At 42.2% G+C, this 22,916-nt stretch overlaps 1 protein-coding gene across 1 annotated transcript in view; it reads left to right on the top strand.

Annotated features, from left to right (window-relative positions):
* Window positions 1-4,674: 4,674 nt before the first annotated feature.
* The window catches only part of LOC137353109 (heterogeneous nuclear ribonucleoprotein U-like protein 1), a 53,991-nt gene continuing 35,749 nt past the window's right edge, over window positions 4,675-22,916 (top strand). Inside the window, exons 1-3 of the mRNA XM_068019104.1 lie at window positions 4,675-4,758; window positions 4,892-5,120; window positions 19,326-19,490. Of these exons, the coding sequence (XP_067875205.1) occupies window positions 4,916-5,120; window positions 19,326-19,490 (370 nt within the window). The 5' untranslated portion in view covers window positions 4,675-4,758; window positions 4,892-4,915. The remainder of the gene's footprint in view (window positions 4,759-4,891; window positions 5,121-19,325; window positions 19,491-22,916) is intronic.

A 22,916-nucleotide genomic window follows, 5' to 3' on the forward strand; every position in this document is an offset into this window, starting at 1 on the left:
GATAGCAAATGGACATGTTCAACAGGACTCAAATAACTACAGAAATGTATCACTATGTTCACATTTTCTGTTTTTATTCCAATTCTAAGTGGCAGGGGTGGGCGGGGAAAAACATGAAAAACATGAAAAGTAACTTTCTGACGCTGATAAAATTCTATTATCATTAAGTGGCTTAAATTGGGGGCCGTGCTGCAGGTTATACCATGTGTAATTTGGCCGTTTGACTGTTTGTGTCTACTGCTTAAATCAGAAATTTAATCTTAAAAGAACACAAAGGTTCAAAGGGGCATTATTTGAATTTATAAAGCACCAAGATAAGATTCTGAAGGGTTAGCAGGAGGTAAATGGGATTTAATTCCCACTCCTTTCTCACAAAGCCAGGTACCTTAATGTGACAGAATGACAGAAACTGGAAACAAAGGTTATCAAGTGTTGTGAATGTCAGTTGGATTTTGTGAAATCAGAATTTAACAACTTCAAAATCTTCAGATAGTAGAATTTAACGCATGTGTACTTCTCAAGAAAACCCCATGTATGTCAGCTTGGCTCAGTGGACAGCACCTTGCCTTTGTATCAGAATGCTATGTTTAAGTTCCAATCCAGGATTTGAGCACATAATCTAGGCTGATACTGCAAAGCATTGTTGCATTGTCAGAGGTTAAACTGAGATCTTGTGTGCTGGTTCAGGTGGGTGTTAAAGATCCTGTAGTACCATTTGAAAAGAGACCGTCTTGGCCAATACTTTACCACGAACCAAAATAAAATGGAATTGGCTATTCATCTCATTGTGTTTGTGCGATCTTACTGAGTAACTGCTGTTTGCCTGTACGTTCTGCATTTCAAATAGACATAATTCACTTTGGAATGTTTTTGACATGGGACAAAGCACTACATTGTTTAAACAGTTTGTGCTCTTTTCCAGGAACAAGTACTGCTTAAAAGTAAATCGGGGAGAAAAAGATCTATTAAATAATGATGGTTTCTTGTTCCACTCCTGTCCTACCGGTAATCTGTTCCACATTCATATCACCTTTTTAGTAAAAGCAGTTCCTTCTGCAGCTTCTGCGTTGAGTATACTATATTTGAATTAAGTTATCATGTTTTGTTAACACTCAATTTCCATTTTATTCTTCTTATCAAAAGTGTACAAATTGATTTCAATATGTATTTAACATTTTTTTCACAAAGCCAGCAGTTTGAGATCTCTCATGCCCACACCAGGCATCTGGGACATTCGCAATTTCTCACAACTTTGCTGCACCAACCAAAGACCCCTTACTGATCACAAAGTATATTCCTTTCTTCAGAACTCGATCTTTTACATCTGCCTGAGGGGTCAGATGGGGGTCTCGGTTTAACATATCCAAAAGACAGCACCTCTGACAGTGTAGCACTCCCTCAGTACCGGATTGGAGTGCCACCTTGTTTTTTTTTGTGCTCAAATCCTGGAGTGGAACCTGGAACAATGTGACTCAGAGGCAAGGGTGCTACCCACTGACCCGTGGTTAACACATAACTCTAACATAACATCCAACCCACTGTAGGCCAGTCCCCTTTAGATAAAGGCCAACTTTCCATTAGCATTTTATATTAGTTTTTGTACCCACCCCCTTGCTTTTAGTGAATTCTGTACTTGGGCTGCTAAATCTCTGCTTTTCCAATTAACATGTAGAAATCCTCTGATCTTTGTTAGGTCTAAACTGGATGACTTCACATGCAACTCCAGCTACTACAGTTTTTCCCACTCATTTAATCTATCAATGTCCTGTTGCAACTTTCTGCTCCCAGCCTCACAGTATATTTGCTGTCAAGAAACCTGGAAATATGCATCTGCAGTAATTTTTTTTATTCGTTCTTGGGATGTAGGTATCGCTGGCCAGGTCAGCATTTATTGCCCGTTCTTAATTGCCCTCGAGAAGGTGGTGGTGAGCTGCCTTCTTGAACCACTGCAGTCCATGTGGTGTAGGTACACACACAGTGCTGTTAGTGAGGGACTTCCAGGACTTTGAAGGAGCAGCAATATAGTTCCAAGTCAGGATGGTGTGTGACATGTAGGGGAACTTGAAGGTGGTGGTTCTCCCACGCTCTGATATGTTAGGTGCCCTCATCATTGAGGATGGGGATGTTTTTGGAGTCTCTTCCTCCATTTAGTTGTTGAATTGTCTACCATCATTCACAACTGGATGTGGCAGGACTGCAGATCTTTGATCTGATCCATTAGTCATGGGATCACTTAGCTCTGTCTATTCTATGCTGCCTCCATTGTTTGGCATGCAAGTAGTCCTGTGTTGTAGCTTCACCAGGTTGGCATCTCATTTTTAGGTATGCCTGGTGCTGCTCCTGGCATGCCCTCCAATACTCTTCATTGAACTATGGTTTCCTGGTTTGATGGTAATGGTAGAGTGTGGGATATGCCAGGCCATGAGGTTACAGATTGTGGTTGAACACAATTCAGTTGCTGATGGCACACAGCGCCTCATGGATGCCCAGTTGTGAGCTGCTAGATCTGTTCTGAGTCTATCCCTTTTAGCATAGCAGTAGTGCCACACAGCACGATAGAGGGTGCCCTTAGTGTAAAGACGGGACTTTGGCTGCATAAGGACTGTGTGGTGATCACTCCTATCAATACATTCATGAACAGATGCACTTGCAAAGGGTAGACTGATGAGGCCAAGCAGGTTTTTCCCTCTTGTTGGTTCTCTCACCACCTGCCGCACTCCAGTCTGGCAGTTATGTCCTTCAGGACTCGGCCAACTCGGTCAATAGTGTTGCTACCGAGCTACTCTTGGTGGTGGATATTGAAATCCCCTACCCTTCTGTGCCCTTGCTACTCTCAGTACTTCTTCCAAGTGATGTTCAACATGGGGCAGCACTGATTCATCAGCTGATGTAGGGCGGTAGGTGGTAATCAGTACGAGGTTTCCTTGCCTGTGTTTGACCTGATGCCATGAGACTTCATGGAGTCCAGAATCAATGTTGAGGACTCTCAGAGCCACTCCTTCCTGACTGTGTACCACTGTGCCATCACCTCTGTTGGGTCTGTCTTGCCTGTGGGACAGGACATACACAGGGTTGGTGATGGAAGAGTCTGGGACATTGGCTGTAAGGTATGATTCAGCATGGACACAATGGGCCAAATGGCCTCCTTCTGTGCTGTAAACATTCTACGATTTGGTGAGTTTGACTATTTTGGGCTGTTGCTTGACTAGTCTGTGGGATAGCCCTCCTAATTTTGGCACAAGTACTCAGAAGTTAGTGAGGACTTTGCAAAGTTGAACGAGCAGGGTGTGCCTTTGCCATTTCTGGTGCCTTGGTTGATGCCGGGTGGTCCATCTGCTTTTATTTTTATTCAGCTTTTCTGTAGTGGTTTGATAGAACTGAATGGCTTGATATATTTCAGAGGGCAGTTAAGAGTCAATCACATTGATGTGGGTCTGGTGTCACATCTAGGCCAGACCGGGTAAGAATGGCAGATTTCCACCACTGAAGTGTTAACGAACCAGATGGGTTTTTACAAGCCAGTAGTTTCATGATCATTATTAATGAGACTAGCATTAGGTACCACCTACGGCAAAAGTGCGAAGAGAAATGCAGACTGGTTTCAATCTCATAATGAAGAGCTAGAACCTGTCATAGCCGCTAAGCGCATTGCACTGTTGAACTACAAGAAAGCCCCCAGCGATTTAACATCCGCAGCACTTAAAGCAGCCAGAAGTACTGCACAAAGAACAGCTAGGCGTTGCGCAAACGACTACTGGCAACACCTATGCAGTCATATTCAGCTGGCCTCAGACACCGGAAACATCAGAGGAATGTATGATGGCATGAAGAGAGCTCTTGGGCCAACCATCAAGCAGATCGCCTGAGCCTATGGATTACTATTCCTGTGACATTAACATTAAACTTGCTCAAAGCCTATTACATTTCTAAACCTTGCCAGTTCGGATGAAAGGTCATAGAGCTAAAACATTAACTCTCTTTCTCCACACATGTTGCCAGACCTGCTGAGTATTTCCAACACTTTGTTTTTGTTTCATACTTCCAGCTGTATTTTGCTTTTATTTTTATCCTCTGGATTAATAGTCCAGTAACATTAGCACTATACTATTATCCCTATTAATATATTGAAAACGCACTTTATATACATGTTCCTTTGTTACCTCTTCCCTTTTGGTATATGTCCAAATTAACTTTCTTGTCAACAACCCACTGTCACCCTTGTGGGCAATCCCTGGAGGCCTTCCCTTTATATAGCTAATGGCTAGTTTCTCCTTAATTGACATTTTGATAGTCCAATCACCAAGGCCTTTCCAAGTAATTGGAACTCAGTAGCCCAATCACAGCAGGCAAAAGAGGTGGGACTTCACGGCCCTTCAACTGTTGAAACTAATTGGGCTATTGGACCTCCGGACGAGGGGTCACGTTTGAGCGGCGGCCCCGCCCCCTCCGCGCAGCCGCTTTTCTGAAAGGCGACATCCGATTGGCCCCAAAGAGGGTCCGGAATGATTTCCCATTTCGCCTTGCGGGGAAGATGGGCCAATGAAAGGCGGCGACACAGAGCAGGGTGGGGGACGCAAGTGGAGGCCGGGTGCAAAACGGCTGGTGATTGGTGCTTTAGTAACAGCAGGCACATTGTGAGCATTTGCTGACCAATGAGGACCGCTGAGAGAAAAGTGGGTTGGCCGCCACTGTGGCTGGCGCCGCCAAAGCGGGTGAAGGGAGAAGGCGGCCATTTTGTTTCGTCAGGCGCTGTGGCAAGTGAGGGCAATTTTCTTTATTGCATTGAATCCATTCGCGTTTGCCCTCTTTCCAACTGGCTTGGGAGGCGTGTTGTATGTATTTGTTTTTCGCGTGGCCGGATTTGTGAGCCGTGGTTTAACTTTTCTTTTAGTAATTTAATTTACATAACGCGGAGATGAGTTCGCTGGACGTACGGAGACTAAAAGTGAACGAGCTGAAGGAGGAGCTGCATAAACGCGGCCTGGAAACAAAAGGTCTCAAGGCGGACCTGCAGGAGCGGCTGCAGGCAGCCCTGAACCGCGACGCCGAAGAAGAACAGGCGGCCGCCGCAGCCGAGAGGCAGCGGCAGGAGGAGGCGGCTGCGGCGAGAGCCAGGGCAGGTAAGCCTCGTGTGCGCATGCGCAGAGCCAGGACAGGTAGCTGAGCTTGAATGGAAGGGGAGGGGGAATGGAGTGTAACTTTTGTAATTTGACCTTTCATCTCATTTCCCTTCCCCCCCTCCCTCCTTTTAGAATGACTGACATTGGGATACTTAACAGATGGAATCTGCAGCCTGTCCCAGCTGCAAGTCTTTCATACTTAAAGAGGAATTATTCATAACTTGAATTTAAATGAAATAGGGCCTTAATCTTTGGTTGGAGTAGACTGCATCCCAATATGTACTGTTACAAACATTACAGAGTCTTTACAGCACAGAAGACGACAGTTTAGCCCAGCACCTTGCAATACTCCTTGAAAGGCTGCCAGATTAATTGTAACTTTCAAAAGGGAATTTTATATAAAAATGATCAGAATATCACATGTCACTGGATTGGTTGTCACATGGTCTTGTGATAAACCAGCCAAAAGAAAGGTTCAGATCCTGGCCTTCATGGATTTAAGAATTCATCCCTCTTAGATGAGTTGTGGCACTAGTCAGCTATTCTGTAATGGGATTGTTCAGTCCTACAATTGCTGTCTACAGCATGTACAGTGATGTGAATGGGCATCATGCAAATTTTCACAATTCATATCTTGGCCTCCTTGTTGAAGCTGGTGAGCATTGCAACAAGGTGTTTATTGTGTTCCTAGGGATGCAGTGCTTAAAAGTGCAGCAGTGTTGGGATGTGTTTGTCGCTAGGGAATCAAGAGATATGGAAGCATGTGGGAAAGTGGAGTTGAAGCCCAAACCTCTTTGGTCCTCCACCCCTCTCAGCTTCAAGAGTCTGATTGAAACTTGCCTCTGCTCAGGCATTCGGTCACCTGCCCTAATGTCTCTTTTGCTCAGTCAGTTTTTGCCTGTTACACAGCTGCGAGGCACCTTGTATCTTTTACTACATTAAAAGCACTATATGAATGCAAGTTGTTATACTGATGAGGGGGGGAACAGGAAGTAGGGATATTAGGAGGAATAAGCTACTGACCAGATGATTGATTGTTACAAAAGTATTTTGAGTCAGTGAAATTTCAAAGATATCAAACAACTTCACATCTGTGATTGAGGAAATAATTTGACCCTGTGGCAGGTTTATATTTATATCAAAAGCTTTCAAGTTCTGAAAGCTCATTCTGAACGATAAGCTGCAGGAGTTGGTTTCAAGGACTTTCTTTTCCCCTGCTAGAAGGAAGTGGTTGCAGCAAAAGAAATTGTTTACTAGTGATGGATGAGTAAATTTTACAACTGCTTGCTAGGGGAGGCAGATTGGCTATATTCAAATTCTTGAAACAAAAGAATCACCTAATCACTTTGAAGCTGTTCAAAATGAAGTTTGATTTATTGATATCCTGTTCAACAAAAGAATGGATTTTGTGTTTCGTCATCTTGGGCTGTATTGTTTTAACAAACATTGGCTCTTTTGAATTTTTTTTTTAATGGAATGCTCAAATGTGAGGAGGCTATGCATGACACTTATGTGGCTGGCTGCATTTTTCTAAAAAAAAAAGTGTAAATTGATGAACAGAACTGCACAGTGGAAGATCTACCCTCTTGATGTGACTAGTAATTGATGAGAGGTCTGGCTGGATTTCAATACCTCGAAATCTTGGCTGTAAATCCATGCCCTACTATATAGTGCAGTGTTGCAGCTTATTGCCTTTGGTGGTTCAGGAGCTAATGTTACCAGGTTGATGTGTGAAATGGTGACAGAAGCCTTCCAGGCCCTAAATGCACTGCAGCAGATTGGAGCAAGAGATAAACTAAGAAAAAACAACTTATACTTAATTTTTTTTTATATAAAAAAAAAGAGATACAGCACTGAAACAGGCCCTTCAGCCCACTGAGTCTGTGCCAACCATCAACCACCCATTTATACCAATCCTACACTAATTCCATATTTCTACCACATCCCCACCTGTCCCTATATTTCCCTACCACCTACCTATACTAGGGGCAATTGCTAATGGCCAATTTACCTATCAACCTGCAAGTCTTTAGGCTTGTGGGAGGAAACCGGAGCACCCGGAGAAAACCCACGCAGATACACGGAGAACTTGCAAACTCCACACAGGCAGTACCCAGAATTGAACCCGGGTCACTGGAGCTGTGAGGCTGCAGTGCTAACCACTGCGCTGCAAGTTGAGCAACTGAATAACTGACATGACCAATAGTATTTTTGGTGAGGTTGGATGAGGGATGGATGTTGAATGAGTCTCTCTCCTTCACATTGTACCATGGCATCTTTTATGCCCACTCCCTTATCTGGCAGGGAACATGTTGGTAACTTCTCACCTTGTTGCACCTTAGACAATTATTACTCCAGTCCATCTAGATATGTTCAAGTCTGCAGTGGGGGTTTGAACCCACTATCTGACAGGCAATTCTAGTCAAGCTGAGGAATGGCTTGACAAACTGTCTTTTTAAAAAAAGGAAACAAAGTACCCAATAGGATATAGTAATGAACGCAGGAACAGGAGGAGGCGGTTTAGCTTTCTGTTCCACCATTCAGCAAGATCATGGCTGATCTGTGACCTAACTCCATATAGCCACCTTTGACCCATATCCTTTATTACTTCCGGTTAAGAAAAATCCATCAATCTTGATTTTTTTTTTTTTAAACAATTAATCTAGCATCTGTTGCTGTTTGCTTAAGAGTTCAAAATTTCAACAGCCCTTTGCATGGAGAAGTTTCCTCATTTCACTCCTGAAGGAGTGACTAGTGTTTAGAATATTCCCTCGTCCTCCACTCCCCAACCAACAGAAGCATTTTCTCTGACTACCCTATTCTGTTCCCCTTAATATCTTGGAAACTTCAATCAAGTCACCTTTAAACTCAAGGGAATACAACCCTATTTTGTGCAATTTCTCCTTGTAATATAGCCCTTGGATTCCAGGTGTCATTCTGATAAGTCTACATTGCACTCCCTCCAAGGAGGAAATATCCTTTTTTAAAAAAAAAAAGTGTGGTGCCCAAAACTGCTCACAATACTTCAAGTGTGGACTAATCAGGGCTTTGTATAACTAACAAAGTCTATCACTTATATTGTACTAGAAATAAAAAGGCCAGCATTCCATTAGCCTTTGATTATTTCTGTACCTCTTCATAATTTGTGATCTATGTATGTGGGCTACCAAGTCTCTTTGGACTTCCACAGTTTAGTTTATCATTTAGAAATTACCTCAATATTTGCCTACATTGAAACCCATTTGTCTCAGTTGTGGTCACTTAATCTTCGTTATTTTCCAGTGTAATCTTCCATTTACACTGCTTGTAATGGCACCAATCTGTCATGGGCAAGCTTGAATGTGGTTTTCTATCCCCTTTAAGTTAATCAATAGCAAACAGTTGAGACTGCACCAATCCTTGCAGGATACCACTAGTCACATCCTGCCAATTAGAGTACCTGCCCATTATCACTACTCTTTCTCCTTCACTCAACCAATTTCCTAACCAAGTCAAAAATTTGCTTTCAATTCCAAGAGCTTTAGTTAACAGTCTCTTATGAATCACATGCTTCTGGAAGTCTGTGTAAATAACATTCATAGATATATCCCTTTCCACTGCTATAGTCATCTTATAAAAATTCAATCATGTTTGTCAGACAAGGCCTAGCTAGACAAATCCACGTTGACTGTCTGATCAGCTGAAAATTTGTGATGTTCAGTTACTGTCCAATTATAGACTTTGGAAAGGTTAACTGTAAAATTCCTTGGTTTCCATCTCTTTCGTAAAGTGATATGCACAATTTTCCAATCTAAAAGAATGATTATTGAATAGAGAGAATTCTGGAAGATTATAGTTAGGGCATCTGATCTCACCCACTTCCTTTAAAACCCTAGGATGGAAATCACCTGGTCCTGGGGTTTTGTCAATCTTTAGTGCCATTATTTTCTTTACTGTTATTTTGCTTACATTAACTTGAGTCCCTGATTCAGTTTAGTTTCCTTGGGATGTTTGCTGGCTGAATGTAACTAAATGTAATTGCAAATACTGATGCAAAGTAATTATTCATTTTAGTTCAAATTTTAAAAAAACTCTCGAGGCCTACATCGTTCCTGACCACTAAGAACACAAGTGGGAGCATGAGTAGACCATATGGCCCCTCGAGTCTGCCATTTAGTACAATCAGTGCTGAACATCTGCCTCAACTCCTTTCTCACCAGCTCCCCATATCAAGTAGCTCAGCCTTGAATATACTTAACCATTCTTTTTCTGAATAAATTGTAAAAATATTGATTTTTTTGAAAAAAAGAGCTTGCCCCTTAAGGGTATAAACTGCTTCTGTATCATTCTTTTTTGAACATCTCCCATTGATCTTTTGTCTTTTTACTCATTAACATCTTTGCCCAGTTTACTGTGGACAGTCTGTCTCATCACCTTGATGTCAGCCTAATCTAAATTTAGAATCTTAGTTTCACATTTCTCCCTTTCAAACACTGTTGAACTCAATAATGTCATGATTGCTATTTGATAAATGTTCACTAACCTTTAGACTTTTCTTTAGTTCATAGACGTGGATGTTAGTAAGGCCAGCATTCACTTCCCATTCCTAATCGCCCTTGGTGGTGAGCCACTACTTTGAATTGCTGCAGTCTGTGGGGTTCTGGAATGGTCAGTGCTGTTAGGTAGAGTGTTCTAGGATTTTGGCCCATCAATGCTAAAGGAACAGCAATCATATTTCCAAGTCAGGGTGGAAAGAGACTCAGGGGGTTCTTGCAGGTGGTGGTGGTCCTATGTGACTGCTGCCCTTGTTCTTTTAGGCAGTAGAGGTTGCAGGTTTGGAAGGTGCGGTCACAGGAGCCTTAGCGAGTTGTTGCTGGTAGATGGTATGCACTGCAGCCAGAATATGCCAGTGATAGTAGTGAATGTTTAAGGTGGTTGATGGTGTACTAATCAAGCAGGCCGCTTTATCCTGGATGGTGTCAAGAGTATTGTTGCAGCTGGACTCATCCAAAGTGGAGTATTCCATCATAACCCAGATTTGCACCTTGTAGATGGAGGCACTTTGGGAAGTTGGGAGAGGAGTTACTTGCTGTAGAATACCCCGACTTCTTGTAGTGTTAGTACTTATGGGGCTGCTCCAGTTAAGTTTTTCATCAGTTGCAACTCCAGGATGTTGTTGGGGGATTTAGCAATGATTGTCAAGGGGAGATGGTTAGATTCTTATCATAGATAAGCACTGCTTGACACTTAAGTGGCAAGTAACATCAGCCCAAGCCTGAATGTTATCCAAGCCTTGCTGCATGTGGGCATGGAACGCTTCATTATCTGAGGAGTTGCAAATGGAACTGAACACTCTGCAATCAATAAGCATCCCCACTTCTGACCTTATGATGGAGAAAGTCATTGATGAAGCAGTGAAAGATGGTTGGGACCGAGACACTGCCCTGAGGAACCATTGCAGCAATGACCTGGGACTGAAATGTTTGGCCTCAAACAACCCCAACGATGTTCTTTTGTCCTAGGGATGACTCCAACCAGTGGAGATTCAGACTTCAATTTTACCAGGGCTTCTTGATGCAACACTGTCAGATGCTGCTTTGATGTCAAGGGCAGACACTTCCCACACCCCTAGAATTCATACTTTTGTCCATGTTGGACCAAAGCTATAATGAGGTAGAGAGGCATGGTCCTGGCAGAACCCAAACTAAGCATTGGTGAGCAAGTGCTGATTGCTGGCACTGTCAACTAAATATAATATGGCATGGCCTGCCCTGTTGATTCTAGGACAGTCACATAATCCTGAACACTCAGGAAATTTATTACTTTTCTGACATGTGCTAGTCTCCTTAGCCCAACCTATGAAAGATTAAAGAAAAAAAAAAATCACCCATTAAAACCATCCTGCATTTGATACATGTCTAACATTCTGGATTTATATCTACCACTTAGCTGCTACCAGGGAGCCTATAACTCCCACCAGTGTTAAAGCCCTTTCTATTAATTCCAGCCATAAAGTGTGCACAGCCTGTTTACCTATTGTGTTTCCTCATCATTGAAGTGATTTCATCCTTAATCACTAGGATATGACTTCCTTTCTGTGAACCCAATAACTGGTATATTTAGTTCCCAATCCCAAGTCTTGTAATCACATCTCAGTAATGGCTACCATGTGATACCTCAGTTGAATTTGCCCTGCAACTCATTCAATTTGTTCCTCATTTTTGTATCAAAAAGTGCTTATTTGGGCCACACACCCTAACCTGCCATTTTGCTCTAAGCTTTTACTCACTTGGTTCTTATTTCTCTCCCAGTTAAATTTCATTTTAGTTTTCACTTTGCCTATAGCAGTTAAAGCACAATTTCTGCCTGTTACTTCCATCATTTGTTTTTCAAATGATTATTAATACTAACTTTTCCACCCAAGTCCTGTCCCACAAGAATCACCCTATTCTTCCTACTAGGACCCTGGTCCTAGTCCAGTTCAGGTGGAACAGATTCCAACATTAACAGTTCCTTCCTGTCCTACTAAATGGAACCCCTCTTTCCCATAACACTCCTTCAGCCACATGTTCATCTCCCAATATTTTCCTTTCACCACATCAATTTCCATATGGTTCAGGTAATAATCCAGATTTTGTAATCCTCAAGGTCCTGTCTTTTAATTTAGCTCCTGGTACTCTCCTACTGTTGTCTAGTGTTTCAAGTTGTTGGTCCCAACATGTATTACAACAATTGGATCCTTCTTCTCCAATATCCTTTCAAGCCAGTTCAAGATGTCACTCACCCCAGCATCAGGTAAGTAATATACCATATGGGACTCTTAATCCTGCTCACAAAGGATTTCCCTTAATCATCTAATCCCCTATAACTACCACATTACATTTCCTCTCCAGTCAGCCTGAGGTGCTGTGGTCACCGTTCTGGCTGTCCTTCTGAAAGTCCTTATCTCTACCCTCACAGGTAGAAAGTACATTGTATCTTTAGGTTAGGATTAGTATCTGCAGATCCTCATTCTATGGTCACCTGGGTTGCCCTTTCACAGTACATAGCCAACCACAGTCTGATCTTGTATTTCTCTACGAGGTGTGACTGAGGTCTGGAGCAAACTGTCCAGTTACGTCTCCTCCCTTGTGTGTCAGAGTGCCTCCAACCACATTTCAACTCAAATGGCCAAGTTGGGAGAATTGAGACACATTTACAACAGATGTGTTCATTCAGGACAGTCTCACTGTCCACAAACAGATACATATTTACTGCTCTGCCAAGTCTTAAGGTCTAAATAATTTAGACTAAGTTTTTTTTTCCAAATATACTTACTTGCACTAAAACACTGGGCAAAAATGTTTAAATACTTACTTTCTGAAGCTTATATGAACCACAAGTATTGGAGGTAAAAGAAAAAGCTGCTTTAACTTTCACATTCTATTAACAGCCACTCTGGTCAGCAGATGCTGTTTACTTATATACACCTTTTAAACCACATCCAAGTTAGGAGTGCTGACTCAGCTTCCAGCTCACAGTAATTAGCATCCATTTAGGCAATCGCTTACAGCTGCTTGATATTAACTGAGGCATTTTCTGTTAACCAGCTTGGAGTTTCTTTTACAGCTTTTAAAGTTGTAACTTAAATTCAAAATATTAAACTAAATTACAATTCGAGAACTACTCACCCATTACTTACCAGAGTATTCCCACTGTCTTCAAATTTTCAACTTTTACACTGTTCATGATGCACGCCATTTCCGACCTCTCTGTGCGACCTCTGTATTTGAATCAGTATTTTCAAGTGACACCAGGAAGCAGGACAAGAAGGCTTAGGTTCAGGGTTGTGAATGGCAAGTTTGGGATAGATGTTGGGAATTTAGTGTTCACTACAATTGTAACGGGTTGCCAGTAAGATTGGTTGTGAAACAGCTGGCTGCTGACATTGCGGACGACTTGGTATTCAGGAAAGTGGGGATTGAGTTGTTTTGGAGGTCTGATTTCTATAACGTGGTTCCCAAACTTTTTTGTTTGAAGGATCCCTTTTTGTATGGATTAGTAATCACAGACTATACAAGTTTGCTGAGATATTATGAGTATTATATTTTTGCACCCTTTGAGTTTAAGTATTTACGCATGTTCCCTCTCGAGCAAGGCTGAACTAACCTGGCGCCCTCCACCAGCCTTAGTACCTCTGGGTCTGCTTGTGATTTTTCTGCCTCCTCAGCATTACTGCATGCGTGCTCCCCTCCAACCAGCTCAGTCTGTGCTGCAGATGTAGCTGCCACACTCCACTCCCGGGTTGCACTAAGCTCACCTCAGCCTGCTGCTCATTCATGTACTGCTCGGCTATTCTGTGGACCCCTGGAAATTCTCTGTTGACCTCAGTTTGCAAAACACTGCTACAATAGGATGATGTATGGCAGGTATTTTCATCAGCAGAGAACAGGATAATTAAACAGTCGACATTTTACAAATCTCCTAAATTAATTCTGCTTTGAGTGGGACTAATGGAGTGGTCAGTTTTTTCTTAAAAAGTCAATTATTTGACATGAGATTTGTTTGCCTTCCGTGTTGGCTACAATTCAGCAAGACTGAGGACTTGTATGTTGGGTTAACCATTATGGCTTCTGCGATGGATTTTAATGGACTTAACAACTGAATGCAGCATTTCATTTTGGTTCAAGGTTGGCACACTTACTCAGGTAGTAAGTTTAGATCTTGAGGTTTATGAACTGAAAGTTGTACCCAAGGCCAATATGGTAGGAGCAAATTCTGCGAGGACTAAATGGGCATTCCAGTGTTCATGAGCTTCTGGGTGAAGGCTAAATACAGCACTCTCTTATTCGAAGGCCAGTTACGTAAGACCATAGTGCAACCACAAAAGTATTCTAAATGATGAGTATCTTCTGTGTAACTAGATATGTTCTGATGTTTTAAGGCTAACCATTCACGACTTGTTTTTAGAAAAACCTCTTAATGCAGTTTCAGGGAGAAATCTTTGGTGACCATGACGCCCAAATTCACTTGACAACATTCTCTATAATTTGGCATAAATCAGACTTTTGATTAATTCATTAAACAAGTTATCTTGAGAGTGACTCGCATTTTTGTTTTGTTTTCTTGTCTTCCAGATTCATGCAGTATCTGTGGGTGGACGTCTCATTTACGTAACTCCACTATTTTTGCTCTGAGCAGTTTGTTAGGTGCATGTAGGAGACGCCGTGTGTCCTACTCAGCACTTGCTCACCATTATTGCTAAGAATAGGTGTGAGCCCACATTCAATTATTTTGTGTCCTGCTGTGTCTTCTGCTGGCTGTCTGGAAGTTTAGTGCATTAACCTGGGCAAAAGTAACATGTTATATTTGCCCAGACATAACATGCTGAAGTGGATTCAGGTTGGAATGCAATGCCATAATAGTGTTCAAATGTCTGAATGGTTCATGCTTACTAGAAAAAGTAGACTGCATTTATATAGTCCTTTTCGGGTCTCAAAGTTCTTCAAGGCTAACAAAGTACTTTTGATATGTAGTCACTTGCAATGTAGGCAAACAACAGCCAGTTTGCACATGGCAAGGCCCTGCAAACAGCCATGTTTAGTGCCGTTGGTTGAGGGCTATACATTGGGCACGAGGACAAATCCCTAATTTTCCCTGAATAGTACCATGGAATTTGCTTTTTTGGCAGGTAGATAGAGATTTAACATCTCATCTGAAAGACAGAACATCCAGCAGTGAGCAAGATCCTACAAACAGTAGTGAGATAAATGACTAGATAATCTGATGGTTGAGGACATCGAGAGAACACTCCAGCTCTTAAAATGCTCTGGGATCTTTTATGTCCATCTCAGAGGGCAGACAGAGCCTCAGTTTAATACTTCATCTGAAAGATGGCATCTCTGAGTGCAGTATTCCCTCAATACTGCACTGGATCATCAGCCTTGATTAAGTGCCGAAGTCTCGAGTGGAGCTTGAACCCACAACTTTCTGACTTGCGTGAGAGTGTTACCACTCCATCAGTTCTTAGGCACGAGATTTACAGTTTTAATACTTTGTATTAAGCAGCCTTTAATAACTAACAGCTATTGGTTAAGCAGACCCTCAAAACTGTTCAAATTGCATCTGATCAGTAATGCAAATCTGATTGTTGTCATTGCTTCAGTAAATTTTAACATTAAAATCAGGTGCTATCTAGAAACAGTTCTAGAGCTGAAACGATTACATTCAACCTAATTCTAATTCTTTAAAGACAGAATATGCTGGAACTACACAATTAACTTCTTACATTTCCATGAAGTTATGGCCTCCAGTAATGTGAAGGTGGTAGGTTCATTATGATTTGCTTGAATTTTCTATTTTAATTTCACATCTGCCTCTGCAGCTTGATTTTTTTTCCTCCTTGTGTTTTTCCTGTTTTTGTACACCCTTCACCCTTCCGTCTTTTCGAATGAACAGGCATTGTTTTTTAAGCTTGGAAAAGGAACAAGTTAGAAGGGGTACCCAGGGGGTGTCCATCCTCCAATAATGTGAAGGCGGTAGGTTCACTATGATTTGCTTGAATTTTCTATTTTAATTTCACATCTGCCTCTGCAGCTTGTTTTTTTCCTCTCTTTCTTTTTTGTTGTGTTTTTCTCTCTCCTTGTTTTCTCATGCTTTTGTGTGTATGACCTCCTGTGTCTTTTTGCTACTCTCCACCCTATTATTTGCAATTTCTTTTATCCCTTTTATATCTCTGCATCTTCTCACAGCAGAATTCTTTTTTATATCATCTGACTGTTTTCTATTGTGCCATTGTTTAAGAAGGAATAGACAGAGTCATATGTTACAAGCCAGTTAACAAAACCTTGGTGGGCAGATGATTGGAAAAAAATTCTGAGGGTCAGAATTGTCATTTAGAAAGGTACAGATTAGTCAAGGACAGTCAGCATGGATTTACTAAGGGAAGGTAGTGTCTGACTAACTTGATTGAATTTTTGAGGAGATAGCAAGGAGGGTCAATTAGCAAAGCTTTTGATAAGGTTCCACACGGCAGAATGACAAACTAATTCACTGAGGGTAGGAGACCTGATGGCTACCCTTGCCTGGTTTGGCCCGCCTGTCTAACGAAGAGGAGTAAGTCTGCCTCCCAAACTGAAAGTCTGTAGAGCAATACTCCACTCTGCTCTATGCATGCGAAACTTGGACTGTGTGCCAGCATCATGTCAAGAAGCTCAAGCATTTTCACTTGAGCTGCCTTTGGAAGTTTCTAAAAATTAGATGGCAGGTCAAAATACCAGACAACTGAAGTGCTCACTCAGGCTGGTCATGTAGCCAAAATACCTGGCTCTCACTTGCCAAAGCAAATCTTCTATGGAGAGCGTGAGTCTGGGGTGCGCTGTCATGGTGGTCAAAGGAAGCGCTGTTAGGACACTCTGTAGGCGTCGCTTAGGAGTTTTGATATTGACCCTGAGTCCTGGGTGAAGCTCCTCCAGGATCGCTGCCCTTGGCGCAACAAAATTAATAAAAAAGAGGGTGCGGCCTCCTTTTGAAAGCAAACGCATATCAGAGTCAGATAAAAAATGAAAAGAGAGGAAATCCCGAGCCAGCAGCTCGTCCAAAACTGATTCGTCTGTGGTATCCTGCCCTATTTGCAGCAGAACCTTCCGGGTACAGATTGGCCTTAGCTGTCACCTATGTATTCACTGGAACCCTACCAAACACCCCAGATCTTGGCCTCAAAGGACGAATAACATGGCAGAATGGTCAGAAATGTAAAAACCCATGGGATCCAAGGGAAAGTGGCAAGTTGGATCCACAATTAGCTCAGTGGCAGGAAGCAAAGGGTAATGCTCAATGAGTGTTTTTGTGGCTGGACGGCTGTTTCTAATGGGGTTCCAAAGGGCTCAATATGAGGTCACTTGCTTTTTATGGTATATATCAATGGTTTAGACTTGATCATGGCCCATTTAAGAAGTTTGCAGATGATGCAAAAATTGGCCATGTGGTTGGTGAGGAAGAAAGCTGTAGCTTGTAGGAAGATATCAATGGACTAGCTAGGTACGCAAAAAGTTACAAATTGAATTCAATCCGAGAAGTGTGGTGTAATGCATTTGGGGAGGACAAACAAAACAAGGGAAAGAAGTACACAATACATGATAGGGTACTGAGACATGTAGAGGAACAGAGGGACCTTGGAGTGCATCCACGGATGCCTAAAAATCACAGGGCAGGTAAATAAGGTGATTAAGAAGGCATATGGGATACTTTCCCTTTTTGGTTGAGCAGGGCAAACACTAGTTGGGCCACAGCTGGAGTACTGCATCTTGGTCTGGTCGCCATGTTGCAAGAAGGATGTGATTGCATTATTTTGAGTACAGAGAAGATTTATGAGGATGTTACCGAAATTGGAGAATTTTGGCTATGAGAAAAGATTGGATAGGCTGCTGCTGTTTTCTTTGGAACAGAGGAGGCTGGTGGGGAGATTTAATTGAGGTGTATACAATTATGAGGGGCCTAGATAGGAACGATCTATTGCCCTTAGCAGAGAGGTCAATAACCAGAGGGCATAGGGTTAAAGCAATTGGCAGAAGGATAAAAGGCGAGTTAAGAAGAAATATTTTCATCCAGAGAGTGGTGGGGGTCCAGAATACACTTTCTGAAAGGCTGGTGGAGGCAGAAACCTTGTGTTTAACAGCAATTGGATATGCACTTGAAATACTGTAACCTACAAGGCTACAAACCAAAGAGATGGAAAGTGGGATTAAGCTGGATAGCACGTTTTCAGCTGTCCCAGAAAGGATGGGCCAAATGGCCACTTTCTGTGGTGTAAATTTCTATGATTCTATTAAGCAGCTTGCAGATGATTATCTGGTGTCCTTTTTTCAACCTTCATCTTTCTGTCTTGGGTATGTGCCAAAAACACCATATCCTGTCTTTTCTCTTTACAAGTGTTGACTGGGTTGTGTATTTCCAGCATCTGCAGTTTTACTTCAATATACAAAATCAAACTGATGTTGTCTTTCCATTTTATGTGTTCATTAAATTAAGTTCTACTTTTATTACATGGAAATTTGTGATTTTATTGTTGGTGTTTTGTGGTTCGATTCTTCCAGGTTGAGCATTGGAATGACTCCCTTCTGTTAACTTTTTCATATGGGTGTGCTGTCTACTCAACTTGGTTTTTACGATTGAGTTGAGAGGACTCTTAAGCTGTATTTGTCCCTCGTTTTGTGATTCTAATCAGGGCCAGTTTCCAAAGCTTTGTACGCCACACTGACTAGAGCAGTACTGAGGGAGTGCTGTCTTTTATATGAGGCCTTGGGTGGATGCAAAAGATTCCACAATACTATTCAAAAACCAGCAGGGGAGTTCTCCCCAGTGTCCTGACCAATAGTTATACCTCAGCCAGCATCAATAATACAGTTTTTCTAGTTATTCATTTCAATGCAGTTAGTGAGAGATTGCTGTGTGCAAATTGGCTGCTGCATTTCCTACATTACAACAGTGGTTACACTTTTTAAAAAAAAAATTTACTTAATTGGCCATAAAGCTCTTTGGGGCTTCCTGAGGTCGTGAAAGCCACTATATCAAGTCAAGTCTTTTTCTTTGTATGATGCAGGTGATGGCATGTAACACACAGCATTACATAAAATATGCAAGGTGGAGGGGTATGATAAATTGTTGCAGGACAGTCCAAAAAATCAATCGCTTCCCAGAAGCATCAATAATTGTTTTCTGCAGCTGTGTGAATCTCTGTTTTCAGGCCAGATCACATTGGGCATACTTGTCACCAGAAATTTAGTCGCAGTTTTTAGGAGAGTAGGCAGCATGTGCTGTGTGCAGCAGTTGTTGCTGTAATCAAAGTGTTTATGGGTCTGGTCAGAAGCAGTCCTTGGGTGCAGTGTAACAATTGCCGTAATATTGTGCCAGCTATTCCCTGGTTTATAATGCTATTTTTTTTTGTGGGAATGCAAATGCTAAAGTCAGCTTTGTGAATGCACAAAATTTTGCTTTTGGGTTGTCATTGAAAATTGGAATGTCCTTACAAATTGCTGGTGTACGATCCTGGTTACTACCTATAATCCAGGCAATGATTTTAAGGTAAGGGTATGGGAGACTGTAGGTTTATAATTACTTAACAGGTATTGATATTGCACCAACCAGTAATCCTGAAGATTATCAAATGGGTCATATGAAGTGAGATAGGACTCTTTTAAATGTGCTGTTTGTATCTTTTCAATTTAGTTTATTTTCATACATTTTCAGGTAACGTGCCTGACGATAGGGAAGCAAATTATGGTGGAGACCGGAACTCCTTTAATCAGTATGATAAGCAAGGTGGCGATTTTGGATGGCCTGAGCAAGGAAAAGCTGGGAGAAGCTTTGAGAAGCCATCCTTTGAGCAAGCAACAGCACAGCCAAGTCAACCAGGTTGGTAGATTTATTGCTATAAGGTCAATTTGGTTGGATACATTCCATTCCATTTTAGGTAATTGAGGGCAGTACAGTGAATTGGATTAAATTTTAATAACCAACCCAGTTGACCGCTGATAAAAGTTTAGTCTTTCCCTATTCCTGCTGTTGTTCAGTCTGTGGGAGAGAGTCCTGGTTGGAATCTGGAACACACTGCCTGAAGAGGGGATAGAGGCAGATACCCTCACAATATTTAAGAAGTATTTCGATGAGCACTTGAAACGCCATAGCATACAAGGCTATGGACCAAGTGCTGGAAAATGGGATTAGTTTAGATGCTTGATTAGAATAGGTGCTTGATGGCAGGCATGGACATGATGGGTTTCTGTTCTGTATAACTCTATGACTCCAAAATACTGTGTGCAGTGATGATCTTTCCTTACTTTTGTCAAGTACAGTAAGTCTTGTACTATACTTAAAGCAGTTTAGAGCTGTGTTCTTTGCAGTTCAAATGCATAGTATTTCATTTAGGTAGTTATATCTCTTATTTATGGTTTGAACAATAATATAGCAATTTATTTCAGGAACACTGCATATAGTTTCCTTCTGTCCAGTACAGCCTATTTGAAGCTTGTACTTCAGGTTTGCTTGTTAATCTTAATTGTAGTTCTTGTTACTACCATTGCAAGAAGGGCTGTTAATCTTGTAATCGAATACAATTTATAGTTGCCCCTAATGGTGTAGTTCAGAGAAGGTTTACTAGATTAATACCTGGAATTGGCGGGTTGTCTTGAGGAATGGTTGGAAAGGCTAGGTTTGTATCTGCTGGAGTTCAGAAGAGTAAGAGGCAACTTGATTGAAACATACAAGATTCTGAGGGGTCTTGACAGGGTGGATGTGGAAAGGATGTTTCTCCTTGTGGGAGAATCTAGAACTAGGGGTCACTGTTTAAAAATAAGGGGTCGCCCATTTAAGACCGAAATGAGGAGGAAATTTTTTCTCTGAGGGTTGTCTTTGGCACTCTCTTCCTCAAAAGGTGGTAGAAGCAGAGTCTTTGAATATTTTTAAGGCAGAGGGAGACAGATTCTTGATAAACCAAGGGGGTGAAAGGTTATCGGAGGTAGGTGGGAATGTGGAGTTGAGATTACAATCAGATCAGCCATGATTTTGTTGAATGGCGGAGCAGGCTGTAGGGGGCGAGTGGCCTACTCCTCCTAATTCGTATGTTCTGTCTCATTTTTATACTTCCACTAGTTCCATCTGCATTGCTCCCTTCCATGGACTATATTTAGTTTGTAGTTATGTAATACTTTCCTTTTAATCTTCAGTAATACTTCTAAGCAGTGTATTACTAATTTCTTCCCAAAGACACACTGCTGGAAAATATTAGAGGACGTGTTTATATTTGCCCTTGACCTGGAGGTTTCTGACTCATTGCAGCTGGGTGGATTCCTGTCCTTTCTCAATGGCACACATGCACTTTCAAGCCAGGAAAACTAGCAGTCATGTTATTAGTTGAATACATTCCTTTCACCTGTTTGCCAATCCCACTGGTGTAAGTGAGCCTTCACTCCCTGCAAGATGGAATATGGCTTTATATGCACAGTGCCTGGTAGTGTAGTCCTGAGGTTGTACACAAACTCTTATTGTAGTTAGCTCTCACTTTATCCTAATCTTCTAAAATACTATCTGAACGCTCGACTCAAACTGTACACTAGAAATCCGATTGATTTCAAGTGAAGGATAACAGTAAGTCGATGCAAAAGATTTAACTTGATTACACAAGTATTAAACCTGCCAGGGTGCAACACTTCATTAGTAATACTCAATCTGGACCAAAGTCCATAACCAAATTTGTAACTTGAGATTTGTCTATCTACTCAATCAAAGCATCTGTCACAACAAGCTCAGAAGAGTTGCAAATGCCAAAGCATGGTTGGTCAGATTTACCTTCTTTCCTCTTTTTGAAGAAAAAACTTGGGTAAAGGAAATCAAATATGTACCTTGCACACTGAAAACTGTCAATTCGAATTAGATCTAAGCTCTGCGGTTCTGCCACATCCAGTCATGAATGGTGGTGGGCAATTAAACAACTGACAGGAGGAGGAGGCTGCACGAACATCCCCATCCTCAACGATGGGGGAGTTCCGCACATCAGAGCAAAAGACAAGGCTGAAACATTTGCATCCATCTTCAGCCAGAAGTGCCGAGTGGATAATCCATCTCAGCCTCCTCCTGAGGTCCCCAGCATCACCGATGCCAGTCTTCAGCCAGTTCAATTCACTTCATGTGGTATCGAGAAACAGTTAAAGGCACTGGGTACCACAAAGGCGATGGGTCCTGACAGCATTCCGGCAATGGAAATGAAGACTTGTGCTTCAGAACTAACTGCGCCCCTAGCCAAGCTGTTGCAGTATAGCTACAAGACTGGCATCCACCCAGCAATGTGGCAAATTGCCCAGGTATATACTGTGCACAAAAAGCAGGACAAATCCAACACGGCCAATTGATGCCCTGTCAGTCTACTGCCGATCATCGTCAAAGTGATGGAAGAGGTTGTCGACAGTGCTATCAAGAGGCACTTGCTCAGCAATAACCGGCTCACTGACGCTCACTGAGTTCCGCCAGGGCCACTCAGCTCCTGACCTCATTACAGCCCTGTCCAAACATGGTCACAAGAGCTGAACTCCAGAAGTGAGGCAAGAGTGACTCCCCTTGAAATCAAGGCAGCATTTGACCAAGTATGGCATGAAGGAGCCCTAGCAAAACTGGAGTCAGTGGGAATCATGGGGAAAACTTTCTGCTGGTTAGAGTCATACCTAGCACAAAGGAAGATGGTTGTGGTTGTCTGAGGTCAATCATCTCAGGCCTGGATATTACTGCAGGAGTTTCTCGGTAGTGCTCTAGGCCCAACCATCTTCAGCTGCTTCATCAATGACCTTCCTCCATCATAAGGTGAGGTGAGGATGTTCGCTGCTGATTGCACAATGTTCAGCACTATTCGCGACTCCCCAGATACTGAAGGAGCCTGTGACCATTTACAGCAAGACCTGGACAACATCCAGGTTTGGGCTGATAAGTGGCAAGTAACACTAGTGCCACACAAGTGCCAGGCAATGACCATCTCAAATGAGAGAATCTGTCCTTCTCCCCTTGATGTTCAATGGCATTACCATGCTGAATCCCCCACTATCAGCATCCTGGGGGCCACCATTGACCAAAAACTGAACTAGACCAGCCCAATAAATGCTGTGGCTACAAGAGCAGGTCAGGTTGGGAATTCTGCAGCGAGTAACTCTCACCTCCTGTCTCCCCAATTGCCTGTCCACCATCTAGAAGGCACAAGTCAGGAGTGTGATGGAATACTCTCCACTTGGCTGGACGGGTGCAACTCCAACAACACTCGAGGCTCGACACCATCCAGGACAAAGCAGCCCGCTTGAT

Source organism: Heterodontus francisci, chromosome 40, assembly GCF_036365525.1.
Source record: "Heterodontus francisci isolate sHetFra1 chromosome 40, sHetFra1.hap1, whole genome shotgun sequence".
Taxonomy (NCBI): domain Eukaryota; kingdom Metazoa; phylum Chordata; class Chondrichthyes; order Heterodontiformes; family Heterodontidae; genus Heterodontus; species Heterodontus francisci.